The 24,339-nt window shown below is 39.7% G+C and overlaps 1 protein-coding gene across 7 annotated transcripts in view; it reads left to right on the top strand.

Annotated features, from left to right (window-relative positions):
* The window catches only part of slmapa (sarcolemma associated protein a), a 64,365-nt gene that overhangs the window by 37,210 nt on the left and 2,816 nt on the right, over positions 1–24,339 (top strand). For 2 of the 7 annotated variants that reach the window (XM_044121126.1, XM_044121133.1), the window contains 17 exons: positions 142–282; positions 1,707–1,844; positions 3,178–3,346; positions 3,844–3,882; positions 5,542–5,673; positions 7,389–7,451; positions 9,167–9,226; positions 16,236–16,310; positions 16,402–16,482; positions 16,764–16,823; positions 18,133–18,258; positions 18,342–18,416; positions 18,492–18,592; positions 19,501–19,705; positions 19,791–19,908; positions 20,520–20,691; positions 20,773–20,907. In XM_044121126.1, the coding sequence (XP_043977061.1) occupies positions 142–282; positions 1,707–1,844; positions 3,178–3,346; positions 3,844–3,882; positions 5,542–5,673; positions 7,389–7,451; positions 9,167–9,226; positions 16,236–16,310; positions 16,402–16,482; positions 16,764–16,823; positions 18,133–18,258; positions 18,342–18,416; positions 18,492–18,592; positions 19,501–19,705; positions 19,791–19,908; positions 20,520–20,691; positions 20,773–20,907 (1,890 nt within the window). Of the gene's footprint in view, positions 1–141; positions 283–1,706; positions 1,845–3,177; positions 3,347–3,843; positions 3,883–5,541; positions 5,674–7,388; positions 7,452–9,166; positions 9,227–16,235; positions 16,311–16,401; positions 16,483–16,763; positions 16,824–18,132; positions 18,259–18,341; positions 18,417–18,491; positions 18,593–19,500; positions 19,706–19,790; positions 19,909–20,519; positions 20,692–20,772; positions 20,908–22,764; positions 22,853–24,339 lie in introns of all 7 variants that reach the window. The other 5 variants (XM_044121127.1, XM_044121128.1, XM_044121132.1 and 2 more) reach the window with 5 other exon arrangements.

The following is a 24,339-nucleotide window of genomic DNA, read 5'->3' as shown; positions in this document are numbered from 1 at the left end:
TATAATATTATTTTGCATAATAAAAATGTCTGAAATAGAGGTTAAAACTTTCTAATTATCTTCTCTCCACTCTAACAAATCAGGAAATCTCTTCATTAACCTGATTTCTTGATTTTTCTGACCTTTTTGAAACGTTGGCAGTCGCAGACAGAGGAAGGGATCCGTAAGGAGCTCCTGGCTCTTCAGGAGGACAAACACAACTACGAGACCACAGCGAAAGAGTCCCTGAGGAGAGTCCTGCAGGAGAAGATCGAGGTGGTCAGGAAGCTCTCTGAGGTCGAGGTGGGTCACCAGGATGTCGTCTGTTAGACGCATTTTTGTTGAATGTCTTCATCAAGTGTGTAGGTCTGCAGCCACTCGTTTCCTCTGGATAAATTAAATGTTTATCTCTATGTTGTTTATGCTGCAGTGCATTCTGGGTGGATGATGCATGCTAGGTGCTGCAGCGCTAGCTCTGTCCAGCCAAAACAGTAATTTTTGATAACGAGTAACGTTCAGATCTTTTAATTTGAACAGAAGCTTGTTGAAATGGAAGGTAACAGAAATGATGGAGGGAGATGAAGATGACTGTATTACATAGACTTATTTTTCTCGCAGTCCTAAGAGGGATCAAGGAGACCCCGAATGAGGAGTTGAGTTGTTTATTTTCATGGTTTCAAGAACTGAAGAGACATCATTCCTCCTTTGTCTGACCTTGACATTTACGTTTATATTCCTGAGCGTTGAGCTACAACTGTGTGAGAGTGACCTGCTGCTAATGGCGTTAGCTCTTCCCAATGGCGTTAGCTCCTGCTAAAGGCGTTAGCTCCCGCTAAAGGCGTTAGCTCCCGCTAAAGGTGTTAGCTCCCGCTAATGGCGATAACTCATGCTAATGGCGATAACTCATGCTAATGGCGATAACTCATGCTAATGGCGATAACTCATGCTAATGGCGATAACTCATGCTAATGGCGATAACTCATGCTAATGGCGATAACTCATGCTAATGGCGATAACTCATGCTAATGGCGATAACTCATGCTAATGGCGATAACTCATGCTAATGGCAATAACTCATGCTAATGGCAATAACTCATGCTAATGGCGATAGCTCCTCCTAAATGGAGGATCATGCTATCAGCGTTGACTCCTGCTAATACAGTAAACAGTTTATGTTTGTTTCAACAGATATTTTGTGTACATCGGCACATGAAAACTTTGAGTTAGTTTCTCAGTCCAGAGGTTTTGTGGGCTGCCCCCATCAGCCTCTATAATCTTGATTACTTTTGTTTATACGTTTGAGTTCACTATAAACTACCCTGACGTATAAACTTCGCCCTGACAAAAATGGCCGCCTCTATAAGTGAAAAATATACTGTAATCAAGATGTACAACTTTCGAAGTAATTATGGGTTTTATGTATCACAAATAATGTGATACATTTGTGATATCACAAATAAAAAATAGACATTGACCTAAATTATATCAATTACATGTTGAATTGAATTACATCACATTTAAGTCAACATGTTCTACTAGTTGGACATGTTGGACAGTTTTATGCAAAAACCTTTAAAATTGTGTTAATCAAGACACTTAGATGGAGAAAGTTGCTGTTTTTGTGGCAAATTCGAGACATAAACCATGTAAAAGTTGAATGATTGTGTTTGTCCGCTGAGCTGCGGCTGCTGTTGTCTGTTTTGAACGTTGTGTGTTTGGCGTCGCAGCGTTCGCTGAGCAACACGGAGGACGAGTGCACCCACCTGAAGGAGATGTCTGAGAGGGGCCAGGAGGAGCTGCAGGAGCTGGCCAACAAGTACAACGCTGCCGTCAACGAGATCAAGGAGCTCACCGACAAGATCAAGGTGACGTGAAACGAACCACTGCCTTCCCTACCACTCCGCGATTCGGCTTAAAACTAAATCTGATTTTCCATTTTAAACGTTTTTTTTTTTCTGTCTAAAGATGAAATTAGAAGGTATTTTCAAAAAGTGACTTTTATTTAGTCATACCAGCTGTGAGTTGTACGACGGAGTATTAGGGAGAATTTTTGATTAATTATGACGATATAGTTATGATATTAGTAGAATATAGACTCAATTTTACTTGAAAAACATCTTAAAATTAGGAGGAAAAAATCTTCTAGAGTCATCAGGACCTGCAGCTCAGTCTGCTGTTCTTTCTTTGGAATAACTTCATTTGGTGCTCAATCATTTCAAAGTCCTGCTATTGATCATAATGTGAAGCTGATGTGTTGAAATATGAAGTATTATCTGTAAAACTTGTACCAAAGATTCACTTCACAAGTTGGCCAACTTTCCTCATTTATGTTTTTATTTTTTTGTGTTGGACTTCTTATAAAATTATTATAACTTCATTCTCTTCATGTTACAACTGTATTCTCACATTATTTGGACTCTTTTGTCGTACAACTTTATTTTTGGTATAAAATATGGTCACTGCCCCACAACGTCATTTATTACTTCAAAACAATTTCATTTCCTCGATTAATCATCAGAACAATCAATAGATTACTTGATTAATCATCAGAATAATCAATAGATTACTTGATTAATCATCAGAACAATCAATAGATTACTTGATTACTAAAATAATCGTAGTTATAGTTATGTTATTACATTCCAATAAATAATTTGATAAAGTGAAGTATCGGTAAATTCTGCAGTAACGGCTGTATTCATATCGGATCTCAACATCGGCCCAAATTTTCACTCATAATTTCTTTTGAGGAATTTTATTAATCGAGGTTCTCGAATCATTCAAGGAATATTTACAACCCTAATTATTATTTTGTCATTTTACCTATAAATAAAATATCTTAGCTTGGTCCTCATACCCCTTTATTAAGTTGACCTGAATTCAAAGTGTAAATAAACGGTAGCTGTAAAACAAGATGGCCGCCCTGGGAGTGCTGGCATCACTGAACTATGGAAACAAAAAAATTGCATGAAAAAAGGCATTTTTTCCCCCTCAAAAGTTAAATATCCCAAAACGTTGCCTAATTGATCAAATTGATTTATCAATTATCAGGCAGATCTAAATAAATGTTTAATTTATGTTTTATTTATTCAATCACGGCGCTCCTTTGCTGCTTTTGCTCCTGTATTCCTGGCTGGTTCCACATTCTTCCTGCTCACTTTCTGTGCCTTCACAGTTGACCTTGTTGTGACCTTGCAGGCGGCGGAGGGCAGGCAGGAGGAGCTGACGCTGCAGGGAGTGACGGAGAAACGGGAGCTGGAGATGCGGATCGAAGAGATGGAGGAGAAGGAGCAGGTTCTGCAGGCCCGCATCGAGGCTCTGCAGGCCGACAACGACTTCACAAACGAGAGGCTGGCCGCCCTCCAGGGTACACACACACACACACACACACACACAGAGCTATTGTTATTGGTCCATCACACCAACGTTCAGCGCCTCCAAAAGTATTCACACCCCTCGACAGTCTTCACATTGTTTCCTCAAACTTTACTGAATATTATCCGATTTTATCCAAGTAATGGAAGCAAAATCAAATCAAACTTTATTTGTATAGCACATTTTAACAGCAAGGCATTTCAAAGTGCTTTACATCAAATCAAACACAATGTTTTATTATGTGAGAGGGGTGTGAATACTTACGTCAGACTCATTAGGTTGACTCTTACTGTGAATTAAAGCTGAAACTATAACGTTTGTTTTTAATCAAGTCTTAAATGTAAAATCTGACTCGTCTAACTCCATAAAGGAACTAAATACTGTGACGTCAAACATAAAGACTTTTATTAAACTTTAAATCCACCAGCAGCGTTTGGGGTTCTGTTGGTCAACTCTTTTCTCTGCTGCTGCTCTTGTTGTTGTTTGCAGTGCGGTTAGAACAGCTGCAGGAGAAAAGCAACAGTGTTGGTGAGTCCACGTGTCTCCGGCTGGCTCTGGGGACAACATGTCCTCTCTTCTTCACCGTCCGTCTCCTTCTCTTCTTCATCCTGCACTAATGATGCATGGCGACTTCCTGCATGAGTTTTTCTGTTTCTGTTGCTGGCTGTAGCTCTCTGTTCATCTGTCTGCTGTGGTGGAAATCTGGCTTTTCTTCTGTTTTCATTGCGTTCATTTGGGTTCAAGCTTCGTGGTTCCTCTGGTCCGTTAGGGGCCGACATGTTGAGTCTCTTCGAGCTTCGTATTGCAGTTTGTAAAACGTTGAATGTGTTCAGATGAAGGGTTTCTAATAGTTTTAATTTAAAAAATATTATCTTATACTAACTTCCTGGTTCTTAAGGTTCTTAAGCTCCTTACATCCTCTAAAGAAATAGTTTTACAATTTTAGTTCATTTTTTACTTTTTTTCTACTCCTAAAACAAATTATCACAGTAATATTTAATTATTCTAAAAACCGGTTTCCAAACCAGCCTGGCTCAGGGAAACGATGAATTAACTCAACCACAAAGTTTGAAATAAAGGAAAGAAAACCTCACTATAACCCTTCATATACATCCTCATAAAGTGCATTTAATTAACGCCACATTTTTGAATGGTCCCAAAATAACCTTCCATTGGGTGTCCAAAGTGCGGTCCGGGGGCCGACAGCAGCCCTTGGACTGATTTCAGTCCGGCCGCTGGATCACAACATTGACACAAAACAGTTTCATCAGCCCAGATGTTGATCTGGATTATATTTTTATTTATGCAGGAGCTTTCAAAACTAATGTAAATGTAAGTTACACCACCAACTATTATTCTTCTGTTGAGAAAATGGAGCTGAATTAGAAAAGTAACGACAAATGTAAAATTAAAGCTTTTAAATCTAAATTTTTTTTTTTTTTTTTTTAATAAAAGCTGGTTAAGTTTTCATATTGTATCAAAATTGTACAAATATGAAATGCTTACTGAGGCTTTATTTCCACCATTGATACAAACTGGATTTATTTTGTTGTTTCAGGGTTTTAAAGAGCTGAACATAAAATTGTTTTAATTCCATTTGATTTTTAATATGAATTTTTGGAGCAGACTCCTCCCTCTACAGCAGCTGTTGCGACGTGGCATTTCATTAATTCAGTTAATAATCTGAGGATCCCCCTCCTAAGAGATTAAATTTAGTTTTCCTCTAAAAGGTCTGAGATTAGAGGATATGAAGAAGTTTGCTGTGCAGCAGCCGTGTGCTGTAATCCACGTGGATCGTGAATCTGATGATGCAAGTAACTGCTGGGTGTGTTTGTTTCTGAGGCAGCTTGTCTCAGGGGGCATGTTGGCACTCTGTCAGATCCAAACCGAGCTTCTTGGATAATCTGGGTTGTTGTTTTTTTTCCCCTGCGGTTTCCAAACTGTCCACGGCTTTGTTTTTCCTTCCTGTGGGTTAAAAGAAGCTTTCGGTCACTGATTGACTTCTGGTGATTGAATGACGACACTGTCCTGTGAGCCCTGCAGGTGACTTGCCTCACTGCACACTTTGCACACAGTAGCCACTCTGAAGGAGCCTGCCCTGATTTTTATACTGTGTTCTCTGTGCATGTGTGTGGCTGGTAAATCTTGGACAAAACGGTCTATATATCTGATCTGGTCACATGACAGATGTCTGCCCCGGATCGGTAGAGGAGCCTGTGGAAGTCAAGCAGAGCCTGCTGACCTCTGAGAACCGGGACGAAGACGAGGCGGAAACAGACACCGATGATGGTGCAGTTGGTGAAGATGGAGAGAACGATGGTAGATTAATTATCATAATAACAAAACCTCTGTTTTGATTGAGACTTTAGCAGCTCTCTGAAATAAAACATGAACAAATAAGCCAGTAAGATGACCAGAGTCTGTTATGACACACCTACAACTATCCAGCCTCACTCATTGTAAAATGAGTTCATCACTTTACTCATTTCTTCTGCCTTTTGTTTGTTTCTTCCACTTTTACCTTCTGTTCTCCATCGCTTCAAACTATTAACATTCTTACAGCCGAATATTTAGTTTCACACACACACACATACACACACACACACACACACACACACACACACAGTGACTGGTGAAAGTATTCACACTCTCTGGAACTTTTTCCAAAGTTTGCCATATCAAAGCTACAAACCTCAGAGGGTTTTATTCTGATTTTAGGTGATAAAGTGGCACAAAAGCTCGACGTGGTTTAGAGTTCAGACCCCCTTTACTTTGATGCCCCTAAAAATATCCTGGGCAACCAGAATCATAGGTCACCTTATTAATAAATAGAACTCACCTATAAGTTATTTAAATTGCAACTCACCTTATTGAGAAAGCAAAACGTACATTTTATTTTATTTTTTACGAAAGTGGGAGGAGCCTAGGCACGCTGAGGGGCGTGGCCAAGTGCAGCCAATGAAAGAAGGAAGCGCTGTTGCCAATGTAATGTCTTTGTAACTATTACATTTTCATTTAAAATAAAACCTTTTGTGAATATGTTTCAGTCAAAACGCCTCAAGTGGCAGCTTTAGCTTCACATGAATTCACTGAAAGAATAATTTATTATCACATTTTAAAATGATTTTCTTAAAGGAATCAAATTAGTTGTCTATTTAGATCTTTTAATGTATTTCTAATGTATAAAAAAGGTTTAAGTGGTTAAATAGAAAATCTCCAATTAATCATCAGAATAATTGATTACTTTAATAATCGTTGGCTCCAGTTATAACCAGCAGGTAAATACAGGTGCAAAAGGCTTTCGGTGAAAATCCCAACAGGATTCACTGAGATTTGTGGTGGGAAAGTTTAGGAGGTGTGAGTACTTTTAAAAGTGCCAGCTTTGGATTGAGCCTCTTTTTCTCAACCTCAACGTTTGCTGCCTTAAATCTGCTCTGTTTTTCATATTTGAATGGTGATTTGGACATAAAAAAGCTCCATAGTTGGAATCTCCCATAATGCCTCAGTGTGGCTGTGTTGGATCTGTTAGTTTTGTGGTCATGATGTTGGACCCGGTTGTTCCTTGTTTGCATCCTGATGAGGTCACAGTTGGGAAGAGACAGTTTTACCTCATCTCTTTCTGGCTTTGATTTCTGTCCTGTCTGGCGGTCGTATTTCTGTCTCTTGTTTTGTTGTCTGTCAGCGTTACGCGTCAGCTCTGCCATGCTTTAACCGCTTGAATCTTTGTTTTTTCTTTCTGTCGCTGAGTCCTCTCTGCGACTCTTCCTAATCAGTGTAGCGTTGGGTTTTAGGAACCCATTCAGCTCTACAGCTGCTTTTGATTCTGCTCATTTAAACTAGAAAATCTAATTTACAATGAGGCATAACCAGAGCAAGAAGCCGGGAATTGTATTCTGATTTTCCCACACTGATGACAGCAGTCGGTCCTCCTCCAGATGAGATATTTGTGTTTCTGGGTGTGATGAGCAGAATCAAAACTCTGAGACCAAAGTGGAAGTGGTCGAAGTTAAGTTGGTTCTTCTTGTTTCCGTCAGACAACTGTCATGTCAACAGTGGAGAAGACTCGACTAGAATCCCACAGTTGATTGAGTGTCCGCGTGAGTACCACCATGCTTTCCTGCTGTCCTCATCCATGTCCACGCTGCTGCCCCCTCCAGGCCTGTCAGGAAATTACATTAACAAGTTGGGGGAAAAAAACTACTTTGTCAGGATTTAGATTTCCCAGTGAAAACATCAGAACATGCGACCTAAACTATATATCTCAATTTTTTTTATTCTCTGACTTCAACCAATAGTTTATTTTGTTTTTTACCCCTCCAGGGGGTTTTTGTGGGCTCTAGTGTCCCTGATATGACAGTAGGAAGGGGGGAAGACATGCGGCAAATATTGTCGGATCCAGGAATCGAACCCGTGACGGCCGCGTTGAGGACGCAAGGCCTCCAAACGTGGGTGGCAGTATCCCCTTCGCCACCGCGGCACGCCCCCCTCAGCCAATAGTCTGGAGTAAATTTAAAAGAAACGCATCTATATTCCATTTTGTTTTTGGCTGCTGTTCTTTTCTTCCCATTGCATTAGGCACACCTTGTTGCCATGACAACTGTCTTAACCCTTCATTGCATAGATTGTAGTATAAGATTTATGGTTAATCGTGATTAATTGATTGTTGAAATAGCAAATTTAGTAATCGATTAATCATTAACTGGAGGATGCAGACTCAAAAAAAAAAAAAAAAAAAGATAATTTTCAGAAAGAACAACACAGAGAGGATTGATCTGAAACTGTACAAAAAATATAAACACTTTGCACTCAAGTTAAAAATAAACCTCTGTCTGTAAATCTGTTCTACCCAGAACTCCTCTAGTGGCGGTTTTGGCTGCACCAGGTTCAATTTCTGTAAGGAAATTAAAATAAATGATTAATATTAAAAGTTGCAATCGTAACTTCCTGTAGGGAGTTTTTACTCGCCATTAGCTGTTGGTTATATCCCAAAAGGAAACTAAATGTTGTCATTATCAGCCAGGTATCTTCAGAGTCGTCGTGGATGGTGAAGCTGTGGGCAGGAAGAATCTCCACTAACAGTCAGACTTGCAACTTGTCTGAAAAGGCCTCTGACTGAAGACTGTTGCTGTATCATTACATGTCTTGACATGCTAACGGCTCCATTTCCAGGCAGCAGAGACGATATTTCACAGCATTGTTTTCCTGGATGACACCGTCAGCGTTTATGCTCTGCTAATCCACCTCATTTGCGTTTGCCGCTCCTCTTTAAATCTCCGAATGGTTTGAAACCTGGGCAGAGAGCCGTTGGAGTCGGGGACATCAAAAGTTGTTGACGATCCAGAAAACGTTTGTGGCGTTTTAGCTTCAGTTTCTCTATTTGTTTTTGATGCGAAGTGACGGAGCTAATCATCGCTAACGCAAGAAAACGACAACTACAGATCGGCAGTGACTCGTTAGCCGGTCAGTTTGGTCCTCAGTAAAATTATAAGTCAGCGTCTGACCTCTCCGAACAATAATACAAGCACAGAGGGAAGTGTTGCCATAGAAACCGAAGCAACAAAGTTTGTGATGCTGCTAAAACCGGTTAGCATGACGTACATCTTTGCTCCTTCAGGAACTAACTGCCTCACTTCCTGATCAGCCTTTTAGAGGTTTTTATCCCAATGAATTCAGAGTTAATTCCTCCACTGATCAACTACTGATGCTGCAATTTCATACAATTTCTGCCTGGAGATAAAAGAATACTTCAAATTCTTTGTATATTTTTATTCTTGTCAACAAACTTGTTTTGTTTCTGTTCTCTTTGTTGCAGCCGTCAAGCAGCTGAAGGAGAACGTCTGCTCTTCGATACACAAACTGGCCAACTTTGATGGTAGGAGTCAACCTGCTCGGTTAGAAATAAGGTTGAAATTCCCCTTTTATGCTTTTTTTAGAAATATTATGGCATCCAACATGCCAAATGTTTTATGTAGTAAACTTTAATTTAACCAAAGGCATGGTTTTAAATCAAAGGTTATATTTTACTGTTCCACCATGCTACATGAATGCCAGAGGAAAGACAAATTTTGCTAAATTGTCCCAGAAATGATTGTGATAAAGAGGAAAATTATTATTTTGATACCATTTCCATATCGTATAAAGATATTGGCATGATAATGCAATTTCTCCCTGTAAGACGACAAACTTTAATTTTGCAAGGAACATTCCACCAGTGATGGCGTAGTTTCTTTGAAAAAGTAACTTTAATCGGACTACTGATTACTCCTTGAAAAAGTAACTTAGTTATATTACTGACTACTTGATTTGGAAAGTAACTAAGTTACACTAAAAGTAACTTTTTAGTTACTTTCAGCAGCTGCTAACAACAACGCTCTGCCTCCTGTGAAAATCACATTGATCTTTGCCAATTCTTAATTGTAATTTATTTTATAATGGTAACATCAACAATGTGTCTCCACTGATAAGGCTGAACTGAAGAGGAGATTGTACAAAAAATAAAAAATGTGAGTAATTTGTGTGGTCCACTGTTGTCTGGAAAACTCTAAGTAGGATTTTAAAGTCCCCCTCCGCCCCCCAACCTCCAGGTTCTGCGTTACGGCCCTGCGTTTGGTGTCACAGCGCACAGAGCTCCTCCTGCAGCTCACAGCTCAGATGGCTGCACAGATTTGTGACATTTATCTTAATATTAATAATTATAGTGGCGTTAAGTTGCCATTATAACTATTGCCAACTACGGACACGTTTATTCGTGGCTGTTTTTACGTTTATTGCGCTGTTCATATTGGAATCGATGTTTGCAGTTTTCTGGAGCGCAACGTGAAGCTCGACGTCATTCAGAGGTAATATATTAAGTTGACATTAACAAAGACACAGCGGGACGGATCATTCAGGAAATGATGAACAGGAGAGACTGACTAAAACTACCTTAATGACAGACAAATTCTGGGATTTATTATGAGTCTCTGCTCATTTCCAAGCCCAAATGAGTAACTTCACGTTCAAAAACGATCCCAAAAAGGCGCAACCCGCCACTCATTAAATTTGTAAGCGACTTTAAAAAAATGAAGCCCAAAGCCGCTTATAACAAACGGACTTGGTGACAGAAACTCAAAATAGTTCCAGTTTTTCCTCCAACAAAATGCGCATCTCCCTCCATTGTTTACATTTCTGTCGCATAGAGACGTCGGTCACTCGACAAGACGAGTCGAGGAAATACGATTAAATTACAAAAGAAGATAGTAACGCACAGTGATTTTGATAAGTAACTGTAGTCTGACTACTGGATTTGAAATAGCAACGCGTTAGATTACTGGTTACTAAGAAAAGTGGTCCGACGTCAGTAACACGTTATGAATTAACGCGTTACTGACATCACTGCTCACAAGCCACCTACTTTCGGTTTCTGGTAGGAAAAGAAAACCCTAAATTAAAATTTGATTTGCTGGTGTATTAAATTACAAAACAAAATCCAATGCAAATAAAATATAAAATACTACTAACAATAACATTATGCGCATATATGGGGGTTACACAACATTCAGTTTGTTGCAGTGGTCTGGTTTTAGGCTTAATGTTTATTTTGCGATTATTAATAAGCGATTGCTGTGGTAAGAGGAGAAAACTATAAATATATCGCTGCACTTTACTGTATGGCTAACTCCATGGCTAGCTCGCTGTTACTGTCTCTTACTCTGCAGTTGTGGAGTCACAATATCTGGGATCATGAGCGCCCCCTGCCATGAGGCAAGAGAACTGCCTGCCTCACCTCCAATCTGTTCTCTGCCGTTTCTGTTCGCTTCTCAGCCACGAAACACGTTACACACACAGCTGGCGACAAAAAACACTGTACATTATATATATAAGCTAAATTATGGAAAATCAGTTCAGATATGAAATGTTTTTTAACCATTTTATTGGTGACGTACAGACAGGAGGAGCTTTCTCTCATAATGGCAGTTAGCGAGAGGTTGATCAATCAGGTGAGTCTCAGCTGCTGCTGCCTCACTTCACTTCCGAGCATTTGAATGGGAAAATGCGAAACTTCTGCAGTTTTGAAGAAAAAATTAATCATAATTGGTTAAGCTAAATAAAAAAGAATTACTCCACAGTACTGGCTCACTTGCGTCCCCTGACCGCACGTCACTGGTAACTATGGCAACCAGTGACAGTTTAAAAACCCACCGACTCTTTCTGCAGTCAGGTTGCGCGCGCATCCGTCCTGTTAATAAAAAAAAAAATCCATCAGACAAGCCCGCTCTGAATATCAAACGACACTGTGACATCAAAATGTGACATCACAATGTGACATCACAACGTGACTCCAAAGGCAGATTTCTGACATCACCAGCTATTATATAAGCTCCTCACATCATCAACTTTCATCACAGCCTTTAGAAGCCTTGTTGATACATACAGAATATCTTTAGCAGTTTACAGATTTACAACTTTGTTTGGTGCAAATTTCCTTTGGTAATTTACATCAAACTTAACGTGAAATCTTAACCGAGATTCTAGAGATTTGATTTTTGCTTAGAACCTGAAAGAAGCAAAGCTTACGATGGAGACCAACCAACGTAGCATCGAAGAGACTGAACTCGAGATCATTGAAAGGGAATTGCAGATACCCAACCGACCCAAGCGCAAGAGGAAGAAGGTGCCTTTTGCTGTCTGGTTGGAGCAGCAAGAGATGAAAACTTCTGCTGAGAATATTGAACAGCAGGAGGCTTCATCTGTAATGGAAAATGGATCGATCGCCAAACCTCTGGAGGTAGTCGATCAGAAAGGGGACAGACCGACACCTGACAGTGAGCCTATTGTGGAGAACCTGGTACCAACTAAAACCTGCTCAGAGGAACACGCCCCAGCTGACCAAGAGATTTCTGCTGGAAACATTGAGAAGCAGAACGAATCCCTGGTCAGCGGAGAAGAGTCCACCGTTGGAGGGCAGGAGAAAATAGAAACAGCAGAGAAGGAACAGCCACCAAGAACCAGGCGCAATAAGAAGAAGAAGATCCCGTTCAGTGTCTGGTTGGAGACACACGCCCCTGTTGACAAACGGATTTCCTCTGAGATTACTGGAACGGAAGAAACTTCACTGGATACCAAACAAGAATCGATCTCTGTACCTCAGGAGACAACAGAGGAGGAACAGCCCCTTAAATCAGACACTGAAAATGTTGAAAAGCTGGAGACTTCTCTGCCTGAAGAAGAAGATCAGGACGATTTTTTTAATAAGGATATTTGCACAGAGGAAACTGTGATTTCTGTAACACAACTGGTGACGGAAAACAACGACGTCTCCAAACCACAGAGGAAACAGGATCAGAAAGAGGAAAAACAATCAAAGGCTAAGCGTGTCAAGAAGACGCCACTGTTGTGGAAATCTTTTCCCGAGCCTGATGCCACCATAGATCTGTCTTTTTTTACTGGAAACACTGACATTGATAATGGACCTCTGCTGGAAAACCAAAGTCTTCAGGCAGCTTCGCCCAGCAGCGGAAATAAGATGTTTTGGAAAACGCTGCCCAAGTCAGAACCTCATGTGGATATAACTTTTATTGCTGGGAATATTGAAACGAAAAATGTTTCAATGGCAGCACAAAAAAGTAATGAGGAAGCTTCCTTGACAACAAGTCAACCAAAGTGTACATGTGCTGCTAAATTTATGAAGACTGAACTGGAACACATCAAATTTAGGAAATATTTAATGAATCAGCTTGACGAGATGTTTGATACAAATAAAAAACTGAGTGCAAAACTAAAACAGCAGAAAGATCTGCTGAGCAAAGTCCTCTCAGAGAGACAGCAAAGCAGGAAAACAACAGTTTCTGTTCAAACTCAGACTGATTCAGAGGAAAACCTAAAACAGAAACCAGTCAGTTTTCAGTCAACTTCAACTCAGACAGAGACGGAGGAACCAGAAACCAGTTCCCAGTTAAAACCAGTCTTTAAAACGGTTTCAACACAAACAGAGATGGAGGAACCAGAAACCAGTTCCCAGTTAAAACCAGTCTTTAAAACGGTTTCAACACAAACAGAGATGGAGGAACCAGAAACCAGTTCCCAGTTGAAACCAGTCCTTAAAACCGTTTCAACACAAACAGAGATGGATGAGCTGGGAACCAGAAGTCACTGGAAACCAGTCTGTGGAACGATTTCAACTCAAACTGAGGAAGATGTGTTGGAATCCGGATGCCAGTTAAAACCAGATTATCAAACGATCTCGACACAAACTGAGCTCCATTTACTGATCCAAGAACAGTCGTCTGAGACACAACAGGATGGGCATCAGGATGGGCATCAGGATGGGCATCAGGATGGGCATCAGGATGGGCAGACCAAGGGATTGAAGAGATCAGCAGGTAAGAAGAGGAGAAAGTCTGCAAAGAAAGCTGCCTCTGAATTAGAAACAGCCAACAAAGAGAAAGTTTCTATAAAAAACAAGGAACAAGAAGAAGTTTCAATGCTGGAAATCATCGGGGATCAGAGAGCTACTATTATTATCGAGATTCATAAAAATGAAAAGGTGATTGATAAACTGCAGCAGGCGACTGAAGAAGAAATGGTCCCTGAAAAACAACCAATTGGGGATCATCAGGTTGAGAAAAGACCAAAGATCAAAACAAAATGTAAGAAAAAGAGAAAGACAGCATTGAAATCTGAACTGGAAAACAATTCAAAGCCAGCAGTGACTGATCAAAACTTGGTCCAAAACACAGAGACACCAAAACCTGATGTAGAAACAGCACCAGAGATCCCACAGACAGCTTTAGAGGAAACAGAGATAAAACTAGTCACAGTGTCAGAAGATGTAATGGGTAAGGATCCTGTAGTTCTTACAGAAAAACTGAGAACATCGCCTCCACAGACAGAGGTTACAGTAAATGAAGATCAAATCCAGAGACCTCAGCAATCAGAGACTCAACCATCTGAAGAGTCAGATGAACAGAACAAAGTCTCTGAAGAAGAAGAAGAGAGTCCAAAGACGAAGATTTCTCTGTGGAGGCGATTCAAAAAGGCTGTGACTCCATCCTGTCTGCGCCAGTTTAAAGACTGAAGAAAAGGCCAAACAGCGTAGACACTTTATGTCTCCAGATTATCAGGTTTAAAAGAGGGAGGGGCCAGGTGTGGGTTGGGTGATTGGTGGGATTTGGGAGAAGAGCTACAGTTGTTGTTAATTGGACATTTCAATATTAAAAAGCCAGGACTGCACGGTGGGAAACGTCTCCCTGTGTAGCTGTGGGTTCACTCCGGGTGCTCCGGCTTCCCCCACGTTCAACAACGTCAGTACTCATGTTCATCCATTGGAAGAGTTTTATTTCTAATTCTAAACAGAAAATAAGAAAACCACATTTAATAATTAATGGGAGATTTGGAAAAAGAAAATGCAAAAAACATGGAACAAAAAGAGACTTTTAGAAGTCTAAACTTATACAAACTGGGAAAAAAATGTGAAAACTAGTTATCTTTCTGGGCAAGATATAAATATATATATCTAAATTCATATATATAAATATATATATCTAAATTCATATATATATATATATATATATATATATATATATATATATGAATTTGTAGATGTATATATATCTATATCTATATAGCTATATATAGATAAATCTATATATTATATTTATAAAGATATATATAGATATACATATCTATGTATATATATATATATATATCTTTATAAATATAATATATGAATTTAGATATTATAAATTCATTCAGATATTCATATTTATCTATCTATATAGATATACATATCTATATAGATATGTATATCTATCAGGGGCTGCACAGTGGCGCAGTTGGTAGAGCTGTTGCCTTGCAGCAAGAAGGTCCTGAGTTCGATTCCCGGCCCGGGGTCTTTCTGCATGGAGTTTGCATGTTCTCCCTGTGCATGGTGGGTTCTCTCCGGGTTCTCCGGCTTCCTCCCACAGTCCAAAAACATGACTGTCAGGTTAATTAGTCTCTAAATTCTCTCTAGGTGTGAGTGTGTGTGTGTGAATGGTTGTATGTCTCTGTGTTGCCCTGCGACAGACTGGCGACCTGTCCAGGGTGAACCCGCCTATATATATATATATATATATATATATATATATATATATATATATATATATATATATATATATATATATATATAGATTTATATGAATTTGTAGATATATTTATAAATCTGTAAATAGACATCTTTATAAATATAAAATATCTATATATACTGTATCTATATCAATATGTGTATATATATACAGTTTTTCCACCAACAAAATGTGCATCTCCCTCCATTGTTTACTTTTCTGTCGCATAGAGACGTCGGTCACTCGACAAGACGAGTAGAGGAAATACGATTCAATATCAAAAGAAGATAGTAACGCAAAAATGATTTTGATAAGTAACTATAGTCTGACTACTGGATTTGAAATAGCAACGCGTTAGATTACTCGATTACTCGACGTCAGTAACGCGTTACTGACATCACTGCACTCCACACTTTTAAGTATCTAAAATAACAACCAAAAGCAACAAATAAAAATGAAATAAGAAACCATAATCAAAAATGAACAATTAGTCTTTGTAAGCAAAATGGTCCTTGAAAAAAATATTGAATGGATCAAAATGGAAAGTACTAAACTCGTTTTAATTGATCATGTGATTAATTGCTTATTTCAACAGGCTTACAAAAGACTATTATTTTAGTCTGCTATAAATGTAACAAATTCTAGAGTTTCTAAAAGAACCCAGAGTAATTATTTTATTACATAAATGATATCATTGTACAAATTAATATATTGGCTCTGATTCAGGATAAAACAAAGAAGCTAACTGTAAATTAGCATCGATGATGATAAAACAGGACTGTTCCTGGATGTTTGCAGAAGTGATGGACGCCCACCTGCAGAACAACCAGGCGCCAGAAGACGACCTGCTGGCCAGCACCGACCGCCTCAAAGGTGAAGCTCTCTGACGCAACGCACCTTTAACGACCTCACCTGAGCGCGCTCACGTTCTGCTCACGTTCTGCTCTCGTTCTGCTCCCAACAGGAAACCAGATGGACGCCAAAGAATCCGACATGTCCGACACGCTGAGTCCCAGCAAAGACCGGAGCAGCGACGACATGTCAGGTCAGCAGAGATCAGGGAGACGGATTTCATTTTTAAAGAAATTTACTTTTGTTTTTTAGCTCTCCATCATGTTATAAAGTTATTCCCTCAAACCCAGAGTGTTGCCTTGATTCTGTCATGCGTGTTTGAGAAATCCTTTTGTCTCCATGGCAACCATTCAGCTGTGAAAAACGCCTGGTTGGTCGTAGCTCCGCTTTCGAAGCTGCGGTTTCCAGGAATGATTTTGATTGCGCCTCATAATGTGTTTTTATTTGGTTTCATGTCCTGTCTGTTGGTTTCAGACGGCAACATGAACGACCAGGAGCTGAACGAACCCCAGAACCGAGTCGCACTCCTCAAAGGTAACGCTTTTCAGGTTTGGGGCAGAAAAAAAAACACGTGTTCAGACTTTATTCAGTTTTCTAAATGATACAAATATATAAAACAAAAATCGTGATTTATTTACTGTTTTTCACCTAAATGTATCTTTTGATTTTCCACATCAAACATCCAGTTTATCCAGATTTTTTATGTTTTTGAGTTATGGATGATGAGTCTCTGATATAAACACTTTAAAAACGTTGAGTTTAGCTGCTTTTAGACCTCTGGATCCTCCTGGATCAGCTTTAACTCCAGCTGTGGTTCTAGTTTATGCAGAACTGACAGATTTGGAAAGTACTTGATTTCTTTTTAAAGTCCCTGAAAGTATTTATCAAACTGTTTTGTAATAAAGTGGAATCTAACCTTAGATTAAAAGCTTAAATTTGGAAAACGTTATTTACAGTTAATGCCAGATATTTTCATACACCTGATAAAAAAAACAAAGATGCAATTTTTTCCTCGCTGTGGAGAAAAAAGGAGATTCAAACATAAATTTTTGCTGTATTTTAGTTAACCGTGTCACAAGACTTTATTAATGAATTATGTTTTCTGTAGTTCATTTGTATTGTTTTCATCTCCAAAATGGTTTTGGAAAAGTTTTTACCTTGAAAAGTGAATGAGACCTGGTAGTAGTTTGGTCAACTGATTTGCAGAAATGTTTTAGATTTTAAAATCCAGCCAAACGGATCCGGCTAACGGCTGGTGGTTTAAACTTACATGTCCTGAGAGCGGCTGAAGATTTCAGTCTGAAAACGGTTTAAAGGGAAATGTTGCTTTTTACATGTTCGTTGTTGTGCTTAAGAAATTATTTGTGATTAATCGATTATTGAAATAATCGTAAACTATTGTAGTAACTGGTTAATTGGAATACACAGACTTCAAAACGGCAATTTGATGAAAGAATGAAACTCTGAGCTTCAATGAAGCCAAAAAATCTGTACATTTAAATTTAAAATAAGAAAATCCTTTTGTCTGTAAATCTGTTCTTCCCAGTGTTTCAACTTCCTGGTTCAAATCATGTAAAAAACTAAACAAAAATAAAACAAATCCTATCAGGGTTTTCTGCTATTAATCAGTTAATCCAAAAAATAATCACCAGATTAGCCCTACGCTTGATTTAAATCATTGTTTATTACAAATGATCAAGCATTTACTGAGGGAATATTTTATTGCATTTGGGCAATAAAATGTTTCTGATTTCATTCTGCAGAATGTGCCAGTTTGTTAATAATTGATGACTAAAATAACAGTTAGTTGCGTTGCTCTGAATGGTTGTATCTGTGTTTTTAGCGGAGTTGAATCGAGCCGGTCTGGACGCTGGAGACACGGAGAACGTCATCAGCTACCTGCACAGAGAACTTCTGGAAGCCCAGGACTTGGCCAACACCGGGAAGCAGAAATGTCTGGAGCTACAAGGTAGATTCCCTCTGACTGATCAGACAGCCGTCTTCTGGCTCTTCATGCTTTAATGTCGAAGTGTTGCGACTCTCCGTCTGCAGCTCTGCTGGAGGATGAGAGGAGGAGTAACTCCAAGCTGACCGAGGAGTCGACCAAACAGATCCAGTACCTGCAGAGTGAGTACGCGCGTTAGGCAAACATGCGGCGGACGAGTCTGGGTCTGACCTTTCCCCTGGCTCTGTGTGGTGCAGCTCAGCTCGGGAAGCTGCAGGCCGACATGGAGGCCCTGAGGGAGCAGAGGGAGAGCACCATCTGCAGCACCAGGGAGGATCTGTACTCCGCCCAGGAGGAGGTACGGCTGCTCCGCCTGAAAACTAAAACAAAACATTCACACAGCACAAATCTTTGACACCAGTTTCAACATGTCTCTGCATGGATTCCTGTCGTCTGACAATATTTTTGCCAAAAATTTGTCTTCCAACGTAATCTTGAATATTCTGTTAATTTTTTGTCTCTTGCAGGAACTTCCTGTCATGTAAAACTTTGAGAACATCTTTGTTGCGTTCTGTGACTCAAAGCGGTTGCAGCTACCGCTAACTGCTAACAAGCCCATGCTAGCTGTAACTCTGACAGATCCTGAGTAGAGCAGGTGTTTAAGTTAGCTGATCACCCACTGCACTGCTGGATTAGCTAATAGCAGCTGTAGTTAATGAACTGCAGCGATCACTTATTAATAATCACAAAATAAACATCAGGCCTAAATATATAAAACTGTAACGGACTGAATGTTCTGTTTTTTTGTGTCAGAAATGTTTGAGTATTTGTGGGGGGTTGAATCCTGATATACTGTATATGTTGTTTCAGTTGCTATGGAAACAAATCTTTTGTAGCATAGGTGAGACAGAGTGAAAAAACAAATTCAACAGTTTTCTGGATTATTTTTCCTTTTGCTGTGACGCACTCAATTAAAAAAACAACATGTCCGGGTTTCTTTTAGCTAACAGAGTTGTTCTGCTGCTGCAGCGCCGCTACAAACGGCCTGCAAAAGAATCGTCTTTTTGTCTCCAACATTGTGCACACGTGCAAAAGTTTTGAATGTTAACAATAGTCTATAACGGGCTGAGTGTAAATTTATTGCTGGTTGGTCGGATGATGTGGATTCAGGTCTTACATTTCATCCAGGAAGGTCTTAAAAAGTCTTGAATTTGCCTTGGTGAATCTTGGTGGATCCACTCACCCTGGTTCTGTTCCGGCTGTCAGATTCTCGTCCTGCGACACGCCATGGAGACTGCCACAGCCGAGCGTGAGCGCGAGATCGCCGCCCTGCAGGCGGACCTGGGCGGCGTGCGCACGGAGCTGGAGCATTGGAGGAGCACGGCGGCCAAGTACGAGGAGGAGATCAGCCGGCTGCAGGAGGCCTTTGCTCAGCAGCAGCAGCAGCAGAACACGGCCAGCCAGCTGCAAGGTGGCGCCCACGCCGACATCCGGCTGCACCGACATCCGGCTGCGCCGCGGAAAGCTTCACGGCCGTTTTCTGTTTTCTCTTCCAGAGGAGTGTGCATCTTTGCAGCAGTGCTGTGCGTCTCTGCAGCAGGACTGTGACGGTCTGAGAGCCGAGCGGAGAGACCTGACGGACAAACTGCAGCACCTGGAGGCGGAGCTCAGCAGGTACCAACACAAAGTCCGCTCAACGTCTGTAGAAAGAGCTGCGCTCTTATTAAAGCACAAAATGATGAAATAAAACGTAAAAATCTTTGTAGAAATGTTTCAGTTGTGACTTTTTGAAATTTGGCCTTTTAATTTCATATACAAAGAATAAAGCTGGTGTTTCTGAAAAATATTGAAATGAAAAATATTACCAACAATTTTTGGTTCAGTTTCTAGTGCAGAACTTCAGTACATTTGAAATAAGACAAAACTAACTTTGAAGTAACTTTTCAGCTGGATAGGAGCTATTTTTATAAATCAGTAATTCCTTAGTATCGATGAAAAAGTACTGGTTCCACCTGCAGATTATTTCACTCATAAGAAAAATGTTTTTATAGGTGAAATAATCTGACCATGAGACTGGAACTTTTCCACCAACATTAAGGAATTATTGACGCTAAACAAGCAACTGAAAAGTTACTTGTAACTTAGTTTTGTCTTATTTCCAATGTCTCAGGATATTTGCTTAGGATAGAAAGGCTTATATCGTCCAGCCCTTTAACTTTGAGTTCTGATGGTGGGTTACCGGTTCCGGTTCTGGACTAGAATGTGTCGTTTCCTGTGGTTTCCAGCACCAGGGAGCAGAGTCTGGTCCTCAGCAGCAGTCTGGAGTCTCTGGAGAAGCGGAAAGAGGTTCTGCAGGACAAACTGGGTTCTCTGGAGAACCAGCACCTGGAGGACGCCAGCCGGCTGAAGACGCAGCTGGACCAGGCCCAGGCCCGAACACACACCCTGCAGAAAGAGGTACGCCACACATCCGCCGTTCGCCACGGCGGTTTGCAGAGAGGAAGTGACGTAGGTCTGCTCTCTCTCGCCCCGCTGCAGTATGAGGACACTCAGTCTCAGCTGTTTGACCTGCGGCGGCGCTACGAGAAGACGGAGCAGGAGAAGCTGAACATCCACCAGGAGCTGGAGCAGTGCCGCAGCAGCCTGAAGCTGCTGCAGGACAAGACCAGCTCTGTGAGTCCAAACAGAAATAAAATCAGCTGTTGGGTTGGAGGATTTTCACTCCCAGCTTGGATCGATGAGCTGCGCAGAGTACTAATAAATATACTCAAGTAAGAGTGGCACTACGTCAACATGTTTTTACTCAAGTAAGAGTAGAAAAATATTTGGTAAAAATTTACTCAAGTGCCAATCAAATTATCAATCATTTAATATTTTAAAAATTACATCATCAAACCAAAATACAAAGGTCAGTGGAAATTTTAGCATTTTAAATAATTCATAAAGGTAACAAAATCAAGCAAAAAAAAAAAATTATTAAAATCAAATCAGATTTTTTTTTCAGTGTAAAAATTGTGAAACTTTAACAGAAGCTGCAGGTTTTGTTTCTGGTGAGTTTCTGGTTAAAACATGTTTGACTTTCATTCAGTGGGTAGAAAATCCAGAAATTTTACTCAAGAGTAGAAATACTTCATAATAGTTAAAGTCAAAAGTACAGCATAATAAAAATACTCCTAAAAGTAATTAATTTATTTTTTTATTTTTTTAAAGTTACCTAAGTAAATGTGATTGTGTATTGATAAGTACATAAACTGCCCCAGAGCTGGGTAGTTGCTACTGTCAGGAAATGGTTTGAAACTTTGTTTAAACGGGTCCAAATCCCTCCTCCCTCCTTCTCTTTGTTTTGTTTTTATTTTCCAGAGCTGATTTATGAACGACCTGTTTGATTGTTTTTATGATCTAAAGTTCAGTCGGTGAGGCGGAGCAGCTTCTTCTTCTCCTGTTCCTCTTCCTCCTTTCCAGCTGGTTGTTGTTGTCGTCTCGCTGTCTTTATGTGAAACTGAGCTCTAAAGCAAAATAATCAAAATAATCTAAACTATAAAGATTATTTAATCAGTGATATATTTGGGGGCTTATCGTATATTATAGGTTTTATGTCATAAGAATTTAGATTTTTTGTTTTGACGATAAATTCCCATTAATGATCAAACTGCCCCTTTTATAGTTTTACTACTTTCTCCACTGTTTGTTCAATGAAAGCATCAAAAAATACTGATCAATACATTTGAAAATACAGTTACTGTGTGCAATTTAGTGATTTAATTCACACTTCTTTGCCGTTAAAATAGGAATATTTTTCTAGAGCATTGTTTGTGTTTGGGGGACTTTAATTGCTGCGACACACAGTCAGTCCTACAGTTACCTAAAAAATGTAATAAATAGGTTTTACTGTTTTCACAGTAGCTCTGCAAAATACCAGGATAAACCGGCGCAGTAAAAATACAACATAAGAATATAACAATGTAAAGTTATTATTATGCAACAAACTGTTTTAGTTCGCAGCTCTTTTTGAGTTTGTTTTGAGAAACAGGAAAGTGAAATTTCAAATGTTACATAAATGTCGACTGAATTCTTATTAATTTTGCATGAATAAGGAAGTTAAACTGTCACATGGTTATTAATGGGATTGTTTAAAAATGTCTGGTGTCCAGCGTCATGGCAACCCTACTCCTTAGTATTGCAGAAAGTTTTCTTCTTCTGCTGAGGATGAAAAGCATTTTTAATAAATTCAACTCCTGGACAGACACTGGAAATGCCTGAAGTCAAATAATGTGACCAGAATCAGATTTAATTTGTTTCAGTTCACTCAGCAGAGTTAAATAAAATAAAACCAGTTTGTTTAAATTTGTTCATGTCAGCTGATTTCCTCAGGTGTTTCAGATCGTAAACCGTCCCTCCTCTGTTGTCCCTCCTCTGTTGCCCCTCCTCTGTTGCCCCTCCTGCCCCGCTGCAGCTGCTCCATCCTCCATGTTGTTTTGTTTGGTTGATTTGCTGGCTGATTTCTTCTTATCCCTCCCTTCCTCCCTCTAGCCATCCATATTGCAGCCTGTCCAAGCCATATTCATGGGCCTTGTCCTGGCTCTGCTGTACTGGTGTTTCGGCCAGTTGTGGTAGAAAGGTACACACCGACATGAGTCTGTCCCGCTGCCTCCATCTGTCCGTCCGTCTGTCTGTCTGTGACCTCTGGAAGGAAAGTCTGCTGAGGTGAAGTTATTGTTCCAATCTGGGATCAGTTCAGGGTCACAGATCGATCTGATCGCAACACTATAAATCAATAATCAGATGTTTATCATCACTTTTTCCTCCACTAAGCGACGTACGGAAGAGGATTAGGGCCACTAAAGAAAAGTTGGTTCTGACTTTGTGGGGTTTTTTTATTCTGACTTTTTTCCCCCCATAACTCTTTTTATTTTATACTTTTGCAATTTATATTTTAAGCTGATAAACTTCAGCATGATGATTGATCGCAGCACCAGAGTGTGATTAATCTGATGAAATGCTTTAATTTATTTAGAATGGATAGAAACAAGTCAACAGTTCATATCTGCTTCTACACCTGCAGAAAGAGAGAAAAACCCTAAGCAAATCCCAGAAACCATGGCAACAAAAGTGCATTTATAATAATTATTATTATTATTTCACTGAAAATAACATGGTGCAAATTTATACAACAAATATAATAAGCATTGGTTGTTTATCGGACCGATACGATAATTTATCGATATATTGTGCATTCTGAATTGATACTAGCCTAGCCAACGTGTAACGTTCAGGGTCACTGACTCGGCTGGGAAAATTGAACCCTGAACTGAGATCAGCAGGACTTTGACTTCACCTCCTGACCTGAATGTCCTCATCTTCATCTTCATCTTCATCGTGTGGAGCGTCTAACCGCTTGGCCGTCATTCACACTGAGGTCCTCCAGGGGGCAGCAGACTCCCAGAACACATGGACCGTTTATTTAAAGGGATACCGCCATGCACTGTAAAAGCTACTTTAGCCTCAATAAAATGACTAAAGTTAAAGCAAATTTTACATAATATGATCTGCCTGAGTGTGTAACACTTTTCAAAATAAAAGTCTGAGTCAGAAATGATTTCATTGTGAAATATTCTCAGATTTTAGTGAATTTAATTATGAAACATTACTAAAGGAGACATCCTTCATATTAAGACTGAACTGTTTTTTTATTGTAATAATGATAATCTAGTTATTAATGGTCCAGTCAAAGCCCGGACGTGATGAGGCCAAACTCCTGGTATCTCTTTAAATCACCAACATCTCCTCCGTTCTCCACGGCTCTCTCCTCCATCCTGTTTTTATTTTCTGCAGGAGTTGTTGGTTCATTAATCCCTTTTCTTTGCTGCATGCCATTTGCTCCTTGCTGTTTGTTTGCAGGTTTTTTCGTTTTGTTCTCAAACGGATTCAGTGGGTTTTGTTTCCTGCAGCCATTGGCAGATTCATTTTCACTTCCATCGTTTGCATTTTGCTTTTTTTTTTTTTTTTTGGTGCAGCTTTCTCTTTTTCTGCTTCTGTTCTTTAATTATTTCTTCTTTTTGTCTCCTGCAGTCCCAAAAGTGATAAATATGGTTTTCCCTTTTGGAT

The sequence above is a fragment of the Gambusia affinis genome, linkage group LG07 (genome assembly GCF_019740435.1).
Source record: "Gambusia affinis linkage group LG07, SWU_Gaff_1.0, whole genome shotgun sequence".
In the NCBI taxonomy this organism is placed as follows: Eukaryota; Metazoa; Chordata; class Actinopteri; order Cyprinodontiformes; family Poeciliidae; genus Gambusia; species Gambusia affinis.
Note: the sequence above shows the minus strand (reverse complement) of the source record. Positions and strands in the feature narration are given on the sequence as shown.